Source organism: Myotis nattereri (genome assembly GCF_964212035.1).
Source record: "Myotis nattereri genome assembly, chromosome: 1".
NCBI classification, from domain to species: Eukaryota; Metazoa; Chordata; class Mammalia; order Chiroptera; family Vespertilionidae; genus Myotis; species Myotis nattereri.
In genome coordinates this window covers 79,000,545-79,017,594 of record NC_138075.1, presented here as the reverse complement: position 1 = coordinate 79,017,594, position 17,050 = coordinate 79,000,545, and the positions used below count along the sequence as shown (strand labels likewise).

The 17,050-nt window shown below is 44.7% G+C and overlaps 3 protein-coding genes across 6 annotated transcripts; 2 read left to right on the top strand and 1 right to left on the bottom strand.

The window, feature by feature from the left end:
• Nucleotides 1-141: 141 nt before the first annotated feature.
• Nucleotides 142-6,872, bottom strand: GMPR2 (guanosine monophosphate reductase 2). Its single transcript, XM_081086192.1, has 10 exons — nt 6,668-6,872; nt 6,179-6,292; nt 5,944-6,063; nt 3,131-3,214; nt 2,800-2,973; nt 1,887-1,968; nt 1,694-1,800; nt 1,463-1,505; nt 764-923; nt 142-584 (listed from the first exon to the last, which is right to left on the bottom strand). The coding sequence occupies exons 2-10, from the start codon at nt 6,263-6,265 to the stop codon at nt 395-397; spliced, it is 1,047 nt and encodes a 348-aa protein (XP_080942318.1). The 5' UTR covers nt 6,266-6,292; nt 6,668-6,872; the 3' UTR covers nt 142-394.
• Nucleotides 6,859-14,385, top strand: NEDD8 (NEDD8 ubiquitin like modifier). The gene is made up of 4 exons (XM_081086239.1): nt 6,859-7,259; nt 13,263-13,310; nt 13,476-13,558; nt 14,016-14,385. Exons 1-4 carry the CDS (start codon nt 7,242-7,244, stop codon nt 14,110-14,112), a joined length of 246 nt encoding a protein of 81 aa, XP_080942365.1. The 5' UTR covers nt 6,859-7,241; the 3' UTR covers nt 14,113-14,385.
• Nucleotides 14,339-16,480, top strand: LOC308515677 (magnesium-dependent phosphatase 1). 4 transcript variants are annotated; one of them, XM_081086206.1, is made up of 6 exons: nt 14,339-15,212; nt 15,328-15,388; nt 15,458-15,568; nt 15,900-16,007; nt 16,106-16,191; nt 16,281-16,480. In XM_081086206.1, the coding sequence occupies exons 1-6, from the start codon at nt 15,176-15,178 to the stop codon at nt 16,370-16,372; spliced, it is 495 nt and encodes a 164-aa protein (XP_080942332.1). In that variant the 5' UTR covers nt 14,339-15,175; the 3' UTR covers nt 16,373-16,480. The 4 variants fall into 4 exon arrangements, with proteins under 4 accessions (XP_080942332.1, XP_080942330.1, XP_080942333.1 ...); XM_081086204.1 differs by having other exon boundaries at nt 16,106-16,201; XM_081086207.1 differs by lacking the exon at nt 15,900-16,007 and having other exon boundaries at nt 16,106-16,201.
• The last annotated feature ends 570 nt before the right edge of the window (nt 16,481-17,050 follow it).

The window sequence follows — 17,050 nt, the reverse complement described above, 5'->3', positions numbered from 1 at the left end:
AAAAATATAAACACTTAAGAGCTTTTTAGATATTCAAAGATTGCATTTAATGAAGCTGATTAGCAAAACATGATTCGAAAAGCCTACCTCTTAAGACCATGGCCATATCTAAAACCTTTATGTACTGTATGAATCACTATCTTTTTCTTTTAGTAATCTTCAGAAGCTGAGTCTCCAGATTCCCATTTGATTATCAACTTCATTTTCTCAGCCTGCCTTCCTTGCTTCCTCCCTAGTGAGTGCGTTTTGTTGTTGCAGATAGACACATTATTGCAGGAACTCTCAGGAGTGAGATGATCACATAACAGTCACAGCAGCTGGGATGGGTGAGGGGCCCGCGTGGGAGGCCCTGCAGTTTGATGCTGGTGCCTTGGGAGGGCAGACCTGCTCAGACCTAGCTCACAACACTGAAGCTTGGATTCACCTGCTGGGTGACACGGATGAAGGTAGTTCTCCGACTCAGCTCCTTCAGCTTAGCTGCTCCTACATACGTACATGTGGAACGGATGCCTCCAAGTATGTCTCGGATGGTATGTTCCACATCCCCTTTGAAGGGCACCTCCACCGTCTTTCCCTCTGAGGACCTTAAAGGAGGAAAAATTTTAAGCCAAATGACTCTTCCCCAGTCCATTGCATTAAGCCCTGGTTCACCACTTTTCTCCCAAGAACTATACCATCCATCTCTCAGCAGCCCTGAGTTCTGCCACCACCCTCCTTAGCCACACCTTCCAAGAACTCTCAGCTCTTGGGCCTCTACACGTACCTGTACTCAGCAACGCCCCCAGCATACTTCTTCATGGCTGTTTCAGAACTCATTCCGTAGAAGAGCTTGTATTTTTTGCCATCCCTCTCGACGAGCTCACCGCCTGACTCACTGTGCCCAGCCAGCATGCCACCCAGCATCACAAAGTCAGCGCCTGCCCCTATCAATGAGAGGAAAAGAGATGAATCTGGCCCAGATGTTCACGTGCCCACCCACCCTCAGAAGCAACTCACACCAAATTCTAAAGCCACTAGAGATTCCTTGCCTGGCTTTGCTCTCTCTTTTTGCTGCTTTTGCTGTCTTTCTCTTTACTTTTCCCAGTTGAACAAGACTCACTTCAAGTATTCCAAGAGCAAAGGTCTCTAACTGTAGTGTGAGCAAGGATCACCTGGGAAGCTATAGAAAATGCAGATCTACAGCCCACTCTCCAGAGCTGGATTTTGTAACTCTGAGGGGCATTTACATTGCCCAACAGCCCAGGGGCTGGTGCAGATGGTCCTGGCCCACACTTGGGAGAGTCCATATCAGAGTTCAGCTGGCTCGCCCAGATGACACCACCACAGGCTTCCGGGCCATGAGTTCATATTATGAAAGAACCTGAATGGCTTCCTCAGCCTTAGCCTGATCCGACCTAGACCCTCAAAGGTGATGCATCCTCTTCTATAGGATCCTCCTCCGGTGCCCTCCCAGTGTCCTTACCGAAAGCCTTGGCCACATCCCCAGGAGAGCTGCAGCCTCCGTCCTGCAAAGTAAGAAGCAACGTGAAGAAACAGCATGGATTTCCCAAGCCCTCTTAGCAGTGTCCCAACAGTCCACCTCAAGGCTGACAGGAACCCAGGAGTCCTGATCCACCTCTATCAGAGCTTCCATACCCAGTAGAAAACCCAGATGTTTGGCAGCCTCATGCCCTGCTCTCCCCTTGGACCTTACTGAAATGATGTGGCCTTTGAGGCCATGAGCAGCATCTGCACACTCCATCACCGCACTAAGCTGTGGGTACCCGACTCCAGTTTTCTTCCGGGTGGTGCACACAGAGCCTAAGAAGAACGACAAGGATGAGAGAGAAGTGCTCCTAGCTCTGTGCCACTGGAAAGAGCCAGTGTCCCCCCGTAAGCCAGCTCACCTGGTCCAATTCCCACTTTGATGATGTCAGCACCAGAGAGGATCAGCTCTTCCACCATCTCTCCTGTTACCACATTCCCTGCCTAAGACAGAGCAATCAAAACAGCCTTCTTGGGTCAGAAATGAAGAAGTTGTGTGCTCTCATATGTAGCAGGCCTGGACCAGGTCCTTCCAAAATTATTACAAAGGGTACTGGCTTCCCTCTGCTGGGCCCTCTGAGAGCTTTTAGATCAGCCACTTCAAAGGATCCTGCTTCCCCAGGTGAGGTAAGGGGGTTAGTCACCAGTGTCACTGTTGCATTAGGGTAAAGCTGGGACCCAACTGGACCAAGATGAATTCTGATTTACCAGAGACCCAAAAATGTCCTGCCCTTAAGCTGTTAAGTGATAAAACCTCTCTGGCTTAGGGGGAAGGGGAAGACATGATGATGTAGGCTATATACCCATCTACATAGCTGCATTTGCTGCTTTTGTTTTTGTGTGTGTGTGTGTATATGCTTCTGATGAAAAGAGAGCTCCCTCAATGCTGTGAAGAAAATGAGGTCTTGTAGTCATTCCCCTAAGCTTGTAAAAAAATACGTTACATGTGATCCCTTTACTAGGACTGTAGTATGTTCATTTCAGTAGGCAGGTAGACATATATCACAGGTATGTACAATGCATAAGCACAACATGATTTGGTGAGTAACATCAGGAACACTGGATTTACAAAAACAATGTATCAAGAGTCTGAGATTGCAATGACCAATAAGCATTTTAAGCATGGCACCTTGGATAACCACCGAGTGACATGATTAAGCAGACCAGGAAAATCAAAATGCAGCAGAGGAGAAATGAACTGATGTAACAAAAAGGAGTGGCACAAAAGGGAAAGAAGGAGAGGAATGTACCATCTACAGGGTAACAGAAACATACCATGATGGTGTGTCCAGGGAAGCGTTTCCGTACATCCTTCACAAATTCAACAAAGTGTTCAGAGTAGCCATTTGCCACGTCCAGGCATATATATTTCACCTGAGGAATACCTTCCAGGATCTGTTCTAGCTGCTCAAAGTCAGAAGAGCCTGTGCCTGAGCTGGCAGCCAGATGCTGTGAGAGAAGCAGGGGCATTGGCATGGGAGGCATTAGACAGCTGTGGCATGTTTGGAAAAACCTGAAGAACAGTCTAAGAGTTGATCCCCAGGAAGCCAAGAAAAAAATTGTGGGAAAATGGGATAAGAAGGGATCACGGGAGGGCCAGTATTACCTCAAGACAGTCAGGATTCTGGCTGGCGAACTCTTTCCACTGCTCCAGGCTATAGTGTTTGTGGACAGCAGTGAAGAGGGAGAACTGAGGAGAAGAAAGAGCCATCAAAAAGGAGAGAACTTTATTAGGATTTCTTTTTCTAGAAGTAGACCTTTATACTATTCTATCTGAGGGAGAAAAGGACTGAGGTCTGGAAAGAGAAACTTAAAGAACTCAGGGGTTGAGGTGAGATTTTTGTTCAACCATTTGTCTCCCTACAAATCTCAGTAGGACTTCTTACCATAGCTAGTACTGTCAAACACTTCCACCAAAGTACTAAGTTACCTGGTTTGGATTTCACCTGCCAGCACATACAGTGCTTCTGACTTAAAAGGTGACGGATTAAAAAAAAAAAAGTGACAGGACAAGCTGTTGGTGCAAGAGGACAAGGAATAGACAAGAACCATGAAGACGCCAGACAGAGCCAGTGTCTGCTTAATCTCTGGTCAGTTTACCCACAGCAATTCAGTGAGTCAAAATGCTCACAAAAGGTGCCCTGACTGGGTGGCTCAGTTGGTTAGAGCATCGTCTCATGTGCAGGAAGGTTGGGGGTTCAATTCCCAGTTGGGGCATATACCTGGGTTGCAGGTTCAATCCCCTGGTCAGTGCATACCTAGGAGGCAACCAATCAACCAATCGATATGTCTCCCTTACATCGATGTTTCTCTCTCCTTCCCTCTCCCTCTCTCCCTTCCTCCCCCTAAAATATATATATATATATATAAATAAATATTAAATGCTCACAAAAGGTAAGGCCTTAAGTTTAATGGAGCCAATTAGATGCTACCCCATCCTTTCTCCATCTCCACTGGAGTAAAGGACAAATTTTCTTGAGACATGGACCAACCTGAAAAGTTTATTTCTTTTGATCTATTTCAGTCAACCAAGTTCAAGGACATAATGACTCACTAGACTTGTATTTTCTAGCTCAACAAATTGCAAACAGAATATCCCAGTACTTTGAGAAAGGCATTCAAAAGCCACTGTGAATGCTGGTGTTTGTGCTTTAAAAGTGCAGGCATGCAAACAAATTAGACAGCAGTTAACTAAGACAGCACAAGTCTTGCAACTGGCAAGAAATCCAAGGAAGTTATGCATCAGCCAGCAGTAAGGAAGTGTTACTGTTATACTCAATCAAAGATCACCACCAACACTACCTAGCTGGTATTGAATTCTCAGCAACACTCTGCCATCAACATGCTGACAAAGGAAAATCACTCTAGGAGGTCAGCAGACCTTAGAGATATGCTGGCATAGTGTCACATGATAAGCACATCCAATTACATACCAAACTAAAGATCTAAAAAAGATGCATGCTTGCATCCAACCTTTTAATTATTACTGTGAGACTTGACTCTATCTCTAAAATCTGATTTCTTTAGCACTCAGTAGTATTTAAAAGCCAGTCTCAACACAAAACATTAAAACGATGCCCACAAGTTCCATGTGTTACAGCATGTCTACTAATGCTGCAGTCAGATTCACCATTCCTCAACTCAACAGGGCAACAGCAGGATTCCTAAATAGTTAGTGCACAGCAACAGCAATACAGTGCTAAAACCATAACTACCAACCTCGGAGAAACGACAGCAGACATTCCACAGAGGCTCAGAAGTAAAGAAAGGGAGATGAAGTCCTGAAGGTTAAGAGCCTCAAGCAGCAACAGAATCCCATCAACCAGGGCTACGTGGATTAACCAGAAGAGTGCATGTTCTCAAGAGTACCCAAAGTAACTATCTACCTTCTCAACTACAAATATAGAAGCAGGTAATATTACTGACAAGAGTAGCATCTTCTACTTTGAAAGTGAACAATAACCTGTATATAAGAAAAACAGCCCTAACCGGTTTGGCTCAGTGGATAGAGTGTCAGCCTGCGGATTGAAAGGTCCCAGGTTCGATTCCAGCCAAGGGCATATACCTTGGTTGCAGGCACATCCCCAGTAGGAGATGTGCAGGAGGCAGCTGATCGATGTTTCTCTCCCACCGATGTTTCTAACTCTCTATCCCTCTCCCTTCCTCTCTGTAAAAAAAATCAATAAAATATATTTAAAAAAAGAAAAGAAAAACACATTCCATTTTGGGCACATCCCAGAAACACCAAGGAACCTAGGACTTAAAATTAAGAAGATTAAAAAAAAAAAAGAATAGGCATATTATAAAATTAATAAGCTTCTCTCTAGGATCTTCTAGTTAGGAATTTTTAAATGCTCAAAATGTATTTAGTTTCTGGACTAAAACAGTGAATGTTTAGTTTCCTAACAATGATGTAACAGGAGAGATGCATGTGATTTGGAGGGGGTGACCTGGGGCTAAAGTTGGCAAGGTGCTTAAAACTGCTGCCCAGGCCCAGCCGATGTGGCTCAGTGGTTGAGCATCAACTCATGCACCAAGAGGTCACTGGTTCGGTTCTGGTCAGGGCCAATGCTGGGGGTTTCAGGCTCAATCTTCAGCAGAGGGCATGGAGGAGGCAGCTGATCAATGTTTTTCTCTCATTGATGTTTCTCCCTCTCTCTAAAAATCAATAAAAACATATCAATTGATCAGAAAAAAAGTGTGACACCCTATATATCAGAAAAATAGGATCAAAACTTAGCTTTGAATCTCATTAACTTACATTGCTCTTTGAACTTACTGGAGAAAATAGTAAATTAGAGCATCCAGATTGTTAACTGCCAGAGAGTTGATCTGGGATGGGGAAGGGAATGCCGATAACTCTGCACTCAGTCCAAACAGCTGGACATCACTGAGGAAGCAGCTTAAGAGAAGTCCTACCTTACAGAGGACCTTGGCCATTTCAAAGGTGCCCACAGTGTCCATATTGGCAGCAATGATGGGGATCCCAGTGTACATCTGCTTTGAGTTGCGAAATGAAAAGGATCTAGTGAGGTCCACCTGCAGATACGAACAGGAAAAATGAGCATTTCATTCAACCAAGAAACAAGAACTGCATGAGGAAAAATGCCAGGAAGCTTCCTCCGTCCTGGCCCACCAGGGGAAGCGGGCTCACCTCACTTCGAGACTTAAGGGTACTGCGTTTGGGCCTCAGCAAGACGTCCTTGAAGTCCAGCTTGACGTCGTTGTCTATGTGAGGCATGGCGGGGGCTTCGGGGTAGCAACGAATCTGAGGGTTGGAAAGTAAGGAAAGACGAAACGGGGGAGCTGAGTCAATAACAAGCCTTAAGGCCCTGTTAGGGCTGGCGGCAGGGCTCATCTCTCTCCTCGCTTAAATCGTGCAAAGTCGGGGCACTGGTCGAGGCGTGGTCGGTCCCTGAAGACTGCCATCTTCGACCGGTCCCACAGTCGCGATTACCCTCGGGGTCTCCATCCCAGGGGAGAAAAATCCGGATGGAATCGTGAGTGACCCAAACAGGTACATTCTTTACACTACTTTTCCTTCTCCCTCCAGGCAAATAAGTAATGAGGGAAGAGAGTGATTTGGGGGCGAGAGGAATGGGGAAGGGGTCCCACAACCTGCTTCCGGAATAGGGGTACTCACTTCCTGTGGCCGTGGCCAAGGTGGCAGTTGACCGAAGTTCCCCTTGCTTAGCAACGATCCTCGTGCAGCCCCGCTAAGCCTTGTGGGCCACGCCAACAGGTTCCACTAATTGCGGGCGAGAACGATTAACTGAGGAATTCCAGCTTCGGCGGCGGCTGTGCGAGGTCTGTTAACGGAACTCACACACTGAGGTTGCCGTTGGCCTGAGAAGCAGGAGACTACAACTCCCAGGGTGCAACGCGCGGAGCTGCCCGCAGGCAGGATGGGAGAAGTAGTTCGTTCCGCCCCGTCTTCCCACGACGCTGCTCGCTGGGGACTCTCAGAGTCGCGGAGGCGTCACCTCTGCTCTAATTAAGCTAGCCACCTTCTTTTTCTTTAGGACGCCACCGAAAGGAAACGCGGGGAGCATTTCTGAGCCTTTGGGGAATCCCGGGGAAAGAAGGGGGGGGGTGGAGCTAGCCAATGACCCGGAAGCAGAAGTGACTCCCACCGACAGAGTGCTGGGGAGCGGCAGCAGCCACCGCAGCGGTAGAAGCAGCAATTTATCTGTGTGCAGACCCAATATCGGAAGAAGATGCTAATTAAAGTGAAGGTGGGAGCATCTCCATCTCCAGCTTTGCCAAGACACAGTGGTACTGGGCTGGCCGCTGTGCCTTACGGGAGAAGCGGGGAAGGGAAACCACGCCTTTCCCGAGCCTTGAGGGCGCTGACACCCTCGGGGCTCCGCGCGAGGGGTGATGGGAAGTGGGGGGACTCTTCACGTCTTTGATGGCGAGGGGCTGGCCCTGCTAAGTGACCGCGGCGTTTCTGTCTTTCCTGCTTTCTCGCCAGACGTGACATGACCCTGAAGGCCTCCTTTGCCAGGGTTCTCGCTGTATTCAACCCCCCCGCGCCCAGGGAGGAGACCTAGCAGCAGCTTGGCTCCACTCTCCCTTAGATTCTTGGAGTAAGCGCAGATCTCCGTGCTTGTGCCCAGGTTACCTGCTTCTCCCAGTCCGAGCACAGCACGAAAACGTTAGCCTGGGAACCGGGGTGAGGGGAGGAAGGGGGAGAGGGTGGTTCCAAGGCTAGATCGTTAGTCTTTGCTGGTTGTCGTCAAGGTTTGGTATCTCAGCCAGCCTTGAGGAACCCAAACTGGGAGTGTTAGGCAGGACCTGCCTTTCCGAGCCAGGCTTCCTGGGCCAGCCTGCCTGCCGTGACGGGGGCGGGTTGGTTCGTTACCAGTGCCCCAGTTCTTGTACTGGCAGGGTTAACTTCATCTTCTCTCAACTCCCAACCCTCACCAGTCCTACCTGCTATTTCCTCTTTTGTACCTGCAGACAGACAAAAATTAACAATCGATGCAGTGCAACATTAGTTTGACTGCTTTACTTCTGAGTAAGTCTATCGTTATCTCATCAGCTCCTTAGTGTATTTGCTGTATATCATAGCCATTCTTAACCTCTTCAGTTCTTCCAAACCACCTCGTAGCTACGGATTGAGGCCAAACGGCATGGCCAAACTATATTGTTTTTCAAACTTGAGGAGTGGCCTATAAAAGAGTCGCTAATTGTGAAGTCAATTTAAGAGTTCAGTGGGTCGTGAGCAATAATTAAAAAAGAAGAAGAAGAAAATAGAAATGTCAGGGTATACTTCTGGGTAAAAGTGTTGCGTTACTAGTTCATATGTATTTCTTAATATGGGTCACTGTCAAAAAGTGTGAAGAACACTAGCAGATCAGTGCTTTTATCTTCTTTTCAATGCATAGGGTTTTTTGTGTCCCCTGAGTATACTGTTAGTCCAACAAACGGTTATTACTATACTTGATGTTCAGTGTTTTGGAAACTCTTTTTAAAATCTCAATCTACATTTAAAAATTTCACCTCATGTCTCAGACACGCCCCCTCCCAAAAACACACCTTATTATGTGTGATCTGCTTTGACATTTCAATCCTATCCTAAGTTGATTTCATAACCCATTGGTGGTTGAGACCTGCAGTTTAACAGTATACTGTTATAGATGGGCTTCTCAACTTAAAAGTGTTTAAGAATCACCTGCGGATCTTGTGAAAATACTGATTCTAATTCAGTGGGTCTGGGATGAGACCTGAGATTCTGCGTTTTAACATGCTCCCATGTGATGCTGATGCTGCTTGAGTAGCAAGGTTCTAGATTTTGTCTCTTTGAATTAATTTTTATTTAGTACTTCTCTGAAATTGTCATTTTCCTTTCCTGAAACACTTTCCTTTTTACCTTTAAGTGGGTTTCTCTGTCCTTCATCTCTCTTTTTTGGTGGTTGTTTGCTACATTTCTGTATACATTAAATACATATAAAAGTGATTAGTTAGCTGTGAGTTATATAAATGATAGGTTTTATTGGCAGGACCCCTTTATAAATTACTAATTTTTCAACTTTTCTCTTCCCTTAGCTGACTTCTTTTTTTTTTTTTTCCAAAATATATTTTATTGATTTTTTACAGAGAGGAAGGGAGAGAGATAGAGAGTTAGAAACATCGATGAGAGAGAAACATCGATCAGCTGCCTCCTGCACATCTCCCACTGGGGATGTGCCCGCAACCCAGGTACATGCCCTTGACCGGAACCGAACCTGGGACCTTTCAGTTCGCAGGCTGACGCTCTATCCACTGAGCCAAACCGGTTTCAGCTGACTTCTTCCATATCTTTTTCTGCAGTCCTTTACAGGTCCTTCTGATTTAAATCTTCTCTTGATACTTCATCTTTCTAAAATTAAATACATCATCTTCTCTCTTAAGGTGGCTCCCCAATACTCATATATTGATCCTGCAAATCTACCAGGTATCTGGAACTCAGTTCTTTAGAGTAATTTCTCTTTTAGAACCTAATTTTTCCTTTTATATTTCTTTTTGCTTGGTTTTCTTTTCATTCCCATTACACTTATTCTGGTCTGGGGTCTCATTAACTTATGTCTTTATTCATGTGTGATGCCTCCAACCAGGTTTTCATATGGCCATGCCCTCTCTAAAGTCTAGAGTCTAAATTGAGACATAATATACAAAATCATAGTGTACAGATCTTTAAACTTCTTCATCATATTGCTCCCTAACCCCAGATCCTGCATTAGTACCCTCTTAGCAGATAACTTTGGGCAATCATCTTTACTATCTAAGCCCTATTTTTCTCATTCAAATATTTTTTTAAATATGTTTTTGTAATTGATTTCAGAGAGAGAGAGAGAGAGAGAGACATCATTAATGAGAGAATAATTGATTGGCTGCCTCCTGCAAACCCCACATTGGGGATCGAGCTCACAACCTGGGCATGTGCCCTGACTGGGAATCTAACCATGACCTCCTGGTTCATATGTTGACACTCAACCACTGAGCCATACTGGCTGGCTCAAATCTTTTTTTTTTTTTTTTAATATATTTTATTGATTTTTTACAGAGAGGAGGGGAGAGGGGTAGAGAGTTAGAAACATCGATGAGAGAGAAACATCGATGAGCTGCCTCCTGCACACTCCCTACTGGTTATGTGCCCGCAACCAAGGTACATGCCCTTGACTGGAATCGAACCTGGGACCCTTCAGTCCACAGGCCAACGCTCTATCTACTGAGCCAAACCAGCTAGGGCTCAAATCTTTTTTTTTTTTTTAACATAAATAAAACACAAAGTTCTTAAGGGTTTAGTTCAGTGAGTTTTTAACCACGATTTCTACTCATGTAACCATAAGATTCTAGAACAGGGGTGGGCAAACTTTTTGACTCGCGGGCCACAATGGGTTCTTAAACTGGACCGGAGGGCTGGAACAAAAGCATGGTTGGAGTGTTTGTGTAAACTAATATAAATTCAAAGTAAACATCATTACATAAAAGGGTACTGGTCTTTTTTTTCAATAGTTTTATTCATTTCCGGCCCGCGGGCCATAGTTTGCCCACGGCTGTTCTAGAACATTTCCACTCCTACTCTCTAAAAGGTTCCATAGGTTAGTTTTGCTTGTCTTAGAACTTCATATGAATTACAATGCATAATTTTTGTGTCTAGTTTCTTTCACTCAGCATTATGTCTGTTGTTGAGTATGTTCTGTACTTCCTCCTTATAATTGAGTAGTATTCCTTTGGATGGCAGTGTCACAGTTTGTTTATCCATTCTACTGTTGATGAACATTTTGGTTGTTTCTATTTCTGGCCGTTATGAATAAGAGTCCTATGAACATTGTTATACAAGTCTTTTTGTGGACATATGTTTTCCCTTTGGATAAATACCTAGGAATGGAATTAGTAGGTCATGTGAGATTATATATATATATATATATATATATATATATATATATATATATTCATTTATTTATTTATTTAATGTATTCTTTTTTTTTATTTTAGGGAGAGAGAGAAACATCGATTTGTTGTTCCACTTACTTATGCATTCATTGGTTGCTTCCTCTAGTGACCTGACTGGGGATCGAATCTGCAACCTTGATCGGAAGAATGCTCTAACCAACTGAGCTATCCAGCCAGGGCTTGATAATGTAACTTTAAAAGAAACTACTAAACAGTTCTTCAGGTGCACCATTTTACATTCCCACCTGCAATGAATGAACTTTTCAGCTGCTTTGCACCCTTGCTAGTCATATCAGCCATTTTTATTTTAGTTATAATAGTGAGTGTGAAATGTTATTGTATTTAGGTTTAAATTAATCAATGCTGATTTTCACTCACCATAGCATTTTGACATTGCACCTTGTATTTGGACAGTAGTATTCAATATGGCATTTCCTTGTATATATAGGCTTGTTCTATTAATTATACGGCTCAGTGTTTCTTGATTGTAAATCTTCACTTGAAAATATTGTTGGCAAAGGCTGGATCACTTAATTTCTTTTATATCCCCTCCAGCACCTAAAGCAGTGTGTTGGGCTTAAGTTCATCATAGACTTGTTAAATAGCATTGAATGCATTCCTGGGTCACAGTGAGCAGATCTGAGGGAAGAAGCTAGTATCGCTTGATATATAAAGAATATCTTTTAAAATTGTTCAGTTACTTTTTAATTATGGACAACTTCAAACATATATCACAGCATAGAGAAAGATATACTGCACCCTTTACCCAGCTTCAAAAACTATAATTTCATGGTCCATCTTATTTACACTCACCAATCCTCCTTAGCTGATGTTTTATGAAACAAATCCCAGCATGTTACTCATACATTTCAGTATTTAGCTGTAAAAAATAACTTTTTTCCTAATATAACCATAATGATCACACCTAAAAGATTAACAGTGATTTTTTTACTATCAACAAATATACTCTTTTTGTCTCATTTATTTTTATAGTTAGTTTGAATCTAAAGTCATACATTACAGTTGGTTGATATGTATTTTAAACTCTTCAAACCTGTAAAGCACCCTTTTCTCTCTTTTTTCTTGTTGAATAAACTATATTGTTTGTCCCATAGAGTTTCCTTCTGTTTGGATTTTGCTGATTACATCTCCATGCTGTCTTTTAATACATTCCTCTTCTACCTGTTTTTCTTGTCAATTGGTAATAAGCTCTAGACCCTTGATTAGTCTTTTCTATGTGTTCATCTGTGAAAATAATTCATAGGTACTGGTACGGTAAGTACTTTTTTGTTGTTTTGTTAGTCCTCACCCGAGGATATTTTTCCCATTGATTTTTTTATTTTTTATTTTTTAGAGAGAGTGGAAGGGAGGGAATCGAGCCTGCAACCAAGGTACATGCCCTTGACCAGAATCAAACCCACAACCCTTCAATCCGAAGGCTGGTGCTCTATCCACTGAGCCTAGGGCAACATTTTTTCTTTTTTTTTAGATTTTTTAAAAATAAATTTTTATTGATTTCAGAGAGGAAGGGAGAGGGAGAGAGAGAAGAAACATCAACGATGAGAAAAAAATCATTGATTGGCTGCCTCCTGCACGATCCTTACTGGGGATCGAGCCCACAACCTTGGCATGTGCCCTTGACCGGATTCGAACCTGGGATCCTTCAGTCCGCAGGCCGACGCTGTATCCACTGAGCCTAACCTGCTAGGGCTAGGGCATCATTTTTAAGTGTACAGTTAGTATATTGTATTTGAATGTCAGCAGCCCTTAGCCTATGGAAGAAGTCAAGAAGACCAGAGCTGCAATTTAGGATTTACACAGAAGTCTGGAGAAGATATGGGAGAATAGAATGTTGAATTCTAGTATTACTTAAGTTAATCAGAGGTGATCTCTGATATCCTTGAGAATTCTTTGAATTCTCTAAATGTTAATTTCTACCCTGATATACAACAACATCCTTCTGACTCAAAGGAATGCTATCTTTAGGATACCTCTCATTGCTATGTCAAGCAAAAATACCATGGATTCTAGTGGGGTGGGATGGGGGATGTGAAATGACCTGTGGGACTAAGGTCAAATGGTTCACAGAATCTTGCCCTCTCAAACATTTCCACAGCCTAAAAATGTTTGATGAATTTAGATGTGGTCAACGCCTTCCAATTCTTCAGAGCAGCTTTGCCAAAAATGTACATCTCTTAGAAGGTAGTAGATCCCCAGAGACCAGGATAGGACATTTTTACCTAAGAAAAATATTATACAGTGGCCTGTAGGACTCATGAAACCCTTGCCTGTTTCAGACGCTGACCGGAAAGGAGATTGAGATTGACATTGAACCCACAGATAAGGTAATACCCCAACACATCTTCATGCCTATCTCTCTACATTTGTTTGGATATGCTGATGAACTTAGTCCTTTGCTTTCATGCTGTCTGCATAGCTCTATTCTTTCCGCTTCCATGGCCCTACCCGTATCTACCACGGGTAGCCCCTGACTACTTGTACTCCTTAAGGTGGAACGAATCAAGGAACGTGTGGAAGAGAAAGAGGGAATCCCCCCACAGCAGCAGCGGCTCATCTACAGTGGTAAACAGATGTGAGTGTGGAATGGAAATGAGGGAGCCAATGTGGAGACGGCCTGCTTCTCTTTATTGGGGCCTAGACCCTTTGACAATTTAGTGAAGCCTATGCACCCCTCTCCGAATCAGATTTCTGCAGACATAAAGTAAAATACATAGAATTACAGAAGCAAATTATATTGAAAATATTTTCAAGATATCTGCAAATAATTGTAATGTGTGAAAATATCTAATTTCTATTGTTAATAGGTTACCCATATTTCTAATACCACTATGGATTTTGCCTATGTTCACAATTTAAAGAAATATTAGATTTCAGGTAGGAGTTAGTAAAAATAAAGATGTAACTTTTTTTTCTCATCTGAGTTTATAGACACCTCCCCCCCCCCCCCCCCCCGAGAGATCCATGAAACCCAGGTTAAGCCCTGTTCTAGATGATTTTTCTAATCCTTTTTATGCCTTCTTTTCCTGCAGGAATGATGAGAAGACAGCAGCTGATTATAAAATCCTAGGTGGTTCAGTCCTCCACCTGGTGTTGGCTCTAAGAGGAGGAGGTGGCTTTAGGCAGTGATGGACCCTCTCTCCATTTTACCTCCTTACCTTGTCTCTTGTGATGAGGCATCATATATCCTGTCACCCTCTGGGACACCAGAGTCACTGCCCCCTTTCCTGGATGCCCAGTCTTGTGTGTCTACGGGTAGGAGACTGTGAGGACCCCAGGATGCAGTGTTCCTGTCCCAAATGGCCCCTGCTGGCTATTGGGTTTTAGTTGCAGTCCTTTGTACTTCCCTCTCTTATGGCTATGTCCCTGGTTGTCAATAAAATATTTCCTGGCCTCCTGGAATCTTTCTTCTGTTATACAAACATGACTGAAGTCAAAATGGACTCAGTGCACACCCAGTTATACCAGGCTGAGAGAGTAGGACAATGGAAGGGAATGTGCCCTCAGAATGATTACCAGACTGTCAGTGGTGCCAGGTCTCACCAGTTCATGAGAGCTAACTATTGGCATCTCTTTACAACCCCAAATTAAGTAACTTCATGTTGGTAGCTTGAAACTGGCCATGGTAGGATATTTATAGTAATTGGCAAACAATGAAAATCAGTTTCTCCCCCCAAACTGGTGGTTGTACATCTATCATCATCCTGCTGACATGGTCGGAACCAGGAGAGTGAATTATCTCCTGTTGTGGACCTCCTGGACGTTTGGGCCTGACTTGAGAAAGGCCTGCAGGGTGTTACAGATACCACATCTTTATGGCTGGAGTGTTGCTGAGGGCTCTGGGCTCAGTCCTGTGGAGAGGCGCTGATAAGAACAGGCTGGGTGAGGAGTGGCCCGCCATGATGGACCACTTGTCCTTGTTGGTGAGGTGAGGTGAGGGGCCGGTGCCAGAGAAAGGTCTGCCTCTCCCTGGCGCCTCTAGGAGAACCTCGGGAGACCGTGAAGCGGAGAAGTAAGGGAGGGAGAAGCACCGCTGAGGTCCCGCGCGGTCGCGTTGGCGCTGGCAGCCGTCCCTCCCGCCCTCCACCGTCAGAGGGCGCCCTTGCACGGCCTTCAGGCGACCGCTGCCGGAGGGTTGCTCGTGGCCCCAGAGAAGGCCCCGCCTCCCGGCACGCCGCCCGTGGGCGCCGGGATGGCGCCGCTCCCGAAGCTCTCTGTCTTCGATCTGGGTGAGGGGCCCTACTGCGGAGAGTTTCGTAGGGCGCGCTCCTTTCCAAACCCCAGTTCCAGTTCTCGAGTCCCTGCCCCCTCCAGGCTGAACCCTCCCCTTTCTTCCCCGCGCAGATTACACGCTCTGGCCATTCTGGGTGGACACGCACGTAGACCCCCCATTCCACAAGAGCAGGTGAGGGCGGGCCGGGGAGGACGGGCCAGAGGGTCGCGCCGGAGCTGAGTGCATTCTCGCCTTCTCCAGTGATGGGACTGTACGAGATAGGCAAGGCAGGACCATCCGACTGTACCCAGAGGTGCCCGAGGTCCTGGACCGATTTCGAGGCCTTGGGGTGCCCATGGCAGCCGCTTCACGGTAAGAACAACTGAAAAAAACCTCAATCTAATGTTGACAGATGCATGCGTGAGACTTCTTGTGTAAACCCTAGGTTACAAAAATGTAGGCGGTGGAAAATTTGCAGGTATTGTACATTTTTAAAATTATGACTTCCCCTGTGCCTTTTATTCATTCAGCGTTGTCTTAGCGCCACCTATGTCAGGAAGGATTGGAAGTAGAATAAGGACCTAGAAAGCCTATCCGTCCATCCTGGGGAAATAGCAAGTTGATTTTCCCCTGGTGATACATAACTTCACTTGCAGCTCGGGCCCTCCACTCTCCTGATTGCATCTACCACACCTTTTTGCAGGACAGGTGAAATAGAAGGGGCCAACCAGCTACTGGAGCTCTTTGACCTTGCCAGATACTTTGTTCAAAGGGAAATCTATCCAGGCAGCAAGGTCACACACTTTGAGAGGTATGAGGGAGATGAGGGTAGAAGCAGGGGGAGAGAAGAGCAGAGACTGGAAGAACTAAGAAGCCAGCTTGGTTACTCCCCTGCCCTGCCTTGCACAGGCTGCAGCAGAAGACTGGAGTTCCTTTCTCCCAGATGATCTTCTTTGATGATGAGAAGCGGAATATTGTAGACGTCAGCAAACTGGGTACTGAGTGGTGAGAATAACCATTTGGGAAAGGGGGAAGAAAGGGTTCCTAGGAGAAACGAGGGGTAAAATATCTCTTTTCTCTCTAGGTGTTACCTGCATTCATGTTCAGAATGGAATGAGTCTTCAAGTCCTGACTCAAGGACTAGAGACATTTGCAAAGGCCCACGCTGGACCCTGAGGTCCAGTCCTGCGGAGGAGCCTCCTTTGAGGCATAAAACTCAAGGAAACCAGGAAGGCATTTTCAGGTGCACGTGTAAATTATAAAGTGTATTTGTGTGACCAGAAATCTCACAGCGTGGAGTGGTTTTTCTCGCGTGTGGACCAGGGTTGGCTACCAGAGTGTGAGGGTTAGGCTGCACCAGGTTCTGCCTTACAGCCTGTGGCAAACCCAGGACTCTGTCCCCTCTCCTGGCCCCGCCCCACTCCCTCTCCTGAGCTGTCCAGGGCATGAAGAGCCAAGTCTTCCACTGTCCCCTGCACATTTCCTTCCAGGAAACAGTTTTTTTGGGGGGAGGAGGCGGGGGTGGGGGGGTGGGGGAGGCAGCCTTTTTATACTTCAAAGTGAAGTGGCTGCTTTGTTTTTTTATTTGTGTGTGTGGATTTTTTTTTTTATTTTTAAAATTTTAGTTTTGATTACAGTTTACATTTAATATTATTTTGTTTTGGTTTCATGTGTACAGCATAGTGGTTAGACAATTATATACTTTACAAAGTGATCCCCCCAATATTTCACGTACCCACCTGACACCATACATACTTATGTTATTGACTATATTCCCTTTGCTGTACTTTATATCATGATCATTTTGTAACTACTAATCTGTACTTCTTTTTTAAAAATTATTTTTGTTTAAAG

What these genes read in the sequence shown, in the direction of transcription:
- NEDD8 (XM_081086239.1), top strand. An exon ending in ACATTGAACCCACAGATAAG is followed by an intron (nt 13,311 to 13,475) that starts GTAATACCCCAA and finishes GTACTCCTTAAG; the next exon opens with GTGGAACGAATCAAGGAACG. An exon ending in ATCTACAGTGGTAAACAGAT is followed by an intron (nt 13,559 to 14,015) that starts GTGAGTGTGGAA and finishes CTTTTCCTGCAG; the next exon opens with GAATGATGAGAAGACAGCAG.
- LOC308515677 (XM_081086204.1), top strand. Translation starts at nt 15,176, where the DNA reads ATGGCGCCGCTCCCGAAGCTCTCTGTCTTCGATCTGG. An exon ending in CCCATGGCAGCCGCTTCACG is followed by an intron (nt 15,569 to 15,899) that starts GTAAGAACAACT and finishes ACCTTTTTGCAG; the next exon opens with GACAGGTGAAATAGAAGGGG. An exon ending in AGCAAACTGGGTACTGAGTG is followed by an intron (nt 16,202 to 16,280) that starts GTGAGAATAACC and finishes TTTTCTCTCTAG; the next exon opens with GTGTTACCTGCATTCATGTT.
- GMPR2 (XM_081086192.1), bottom strand. Translation starts at nt 6,265, where the DNA reads ATGCCTCACATAGACAACGACGTCAAGCTGGACTTCAAGGACGTCTTG. An exon ending in TCCCTGGACACACCATCATG is followed by an intron (nt 1,969 to 2,799) that starts GTATGTTTCTGT and finishes GCTCTGTCTTAG; the next exon opens with GCAGGGAATGTGGTAACAGG. An exon ending in CAAAGTGGGAATTGGACCAG is followed by an intron (nt 1,801 to 1,886) that starts GTGAGCTGGCTT and finishes CGTTCTTCTTAG; the next exon opens with GCTCTGTGTGCACCACCCGG.